General features: G+C 35.8%; 1 protein-coding gene across 1 annotated transcript; it reads left to right on the plus strand.

Annotated features, from left to right (window-relative positions):
• Positions 1-17: 17 nt before the first annotated feature.
• LOC109591750 (uncharacterized) lies at positions 18-2055 on the plus strand (the record flags this gene model as incomplete). The annotated part of the gene is made up of 2 exons (XM_020007408.1): positions 18-1305; positions 2018-2055. Coding segments are annotated over exons 1-2 (1286 nt in total), but the record flags the coding sequence as incomplete, so codon positions are not given.
• Positions 2056-2080: the final 25 nt, after the last annotated feature.

Here is a 2080-nt window from a genome sequence, read left to right on the forward strand (position 1 = left end):
TTTTTTACTTTATATGGTCGAATTTCTCCAGAAAGTAAACCATACTTACTGCGTAGTATGTATAACGCATTAACTAAAGACTCTTCAGCATCTAGAACTACTGCAGAGAGAGAGATTGATGAACGTGTTCAAGAGGCATTGTTAGCAGAAGACATGGATATAATTATTGATTTACGACATTTGAATTCGTCAAGTGAAGACAACTTCGGCTTATTTTGGGCTAAGTGCAATGAATATCTCACTACTTGCACTACTGTACATGAGCGGCGTCATGATACTGTATCTTTTATGGCGAAAGCAATTTCAGTGCGAGACTTGATTGAGCAAGTCACTAAAATGTGTCCTGAAGGAACGCCAGTTCCATCTGAGTCTTGGGTGCGTTTTAATTTTTTCCCAAGGAACCCTCATACTGTTACTGCCAAGCGGTACAGAAATCAACTACAAGCTAAACATGTGATCCAGAAAAGACAATTCAGGAAGACTCATATTGATGCACACTATTGTGCAGCTCTATTCAGATATATGAGGGAATATGCTGTCAAGCTCAGAAGTGTTGCTTTGTTTGTTTGTTTAGATGATAAGCATCGTATAAAAGTTGGAGAACCTGGTTTTCCTTTAGCAGCAGTTGAGCGAGGACGTGAAGTTATTGTCTCTCTAAATGAAACTTTTTGTGTAGGAGACCATGATTTTAGTAAATTCAGTCTTATACCAAGTGTAACTTTACTGGTAGATATTCCAGTAACAATGGCAGGTTCGTGGTATAGAGGACAAGTTCATGTTGGTATTAAAGATGCTATTTTTGAGCCTTCATCACCACTGAGGCATGCTACTGAGCTGTATCACTATTTGTTGCCAAATATGGTTGGACGGCATGCTCTTTTCATTTATTCTGATGGTGGGCCAGACCATAGGCTTACTTATGTCAGTGTACAGCTATCATTAATAGCACTTTATCTTAATCTGGATTTAGATTTACTTGTTGCTGCTAGGACTGCACCATCTCATTCATGGGCCAATCCAGTTGAGAGGGTCATGTCAACAATAAACCTTGGTTTGCAATGTGTTGGTGTGATGAGGAAAAAAATGGAAGAAGATGATGAGAAAGTTTTTGAGAGGAGCAAAAATCTGAAAGAGCTCAGGGCCAATTGTATTGATCATAAAGATGCTGTTGCACAAACACTTCAACCTGTCAAAGACCTCATAGCATCTATTTTACAGAGGTTAGAATTAAAGGAAAAGAAGTTTACGATGTTTCAAAGTGCATCAGAGTGGCAGATTGAACAATTTTGGGAAATACTATTACAGGTAAGCAAAAATAATCATTTTATTGTCATATGCATGGGATGGGGTGATAAAGTAATAGCAATGTTCACATTTGGTACTGCAATAGTAACTTTTTACTGTAATTACATGGGTAAGTAGCTACATGTAATTCAGTAATTAACACGATAATTGTTGTAGTATCCCAGAGTATACATGTAGGCTAATAGGACCCTGATTTTAAATTTAATATAATGTGTTATGATAGATTCCTAGACTTAATTATTGGTTGTATGTCATGACTGTAGTACATGTAGGTCCACCCTTAATTGTGTTAATGTAAAACTATATTTCTTAATTTGTGTACTGGCATATAAGTGTCTTGATTTTTGTTGGCAGTTGTTTATCGTGACTCTGATTTTTTATTGCATTTTGTTGTTGTCTGTACATATGCATTGTGTACATGTACATGTAATGTAAGATTACAGTGTATTTTTAGACCTTGCCTATGCTGAAGGGCATGTGTCCTAGCATGCCTACACTACAGATTGCTGTCACTACTAAAATTGTTGAGTGTTAATTATTATTTTAGATTTTTCTCCTGGCCTAAATTATTGGGTCATTGTATGACTATTGACTAGTTATTATGACGAAGTGTATATTTATTCCTCTTCTCTATACATGCATTATATAGCTTTTAATGATACTGTGGTACAGTTTCTACATGTGTAATTATAGTAAAATTACCCCATTACAGGTTGATTCATTATTAACTAAAGATTGTACATCAAAGGAGTCCATTAAGAATCTATCTTCATTG

This window comes from Amphimedon queenslandica, unplaced genomic scaffold, assembly GCF_000090795.2.
Source record: "Amphimedon queenslandica unplaced genomic scaffold, v1.1 AMPQUscaffold_7343_Cont20705, whole genome shotgun sequence".
Lineage (NCBI taxonomy): Eukaryota > Metazoa > Porifera > Demospongiae > Haplosclerida > Niphatidae > Amphimedon > Amphimedon queenslandica.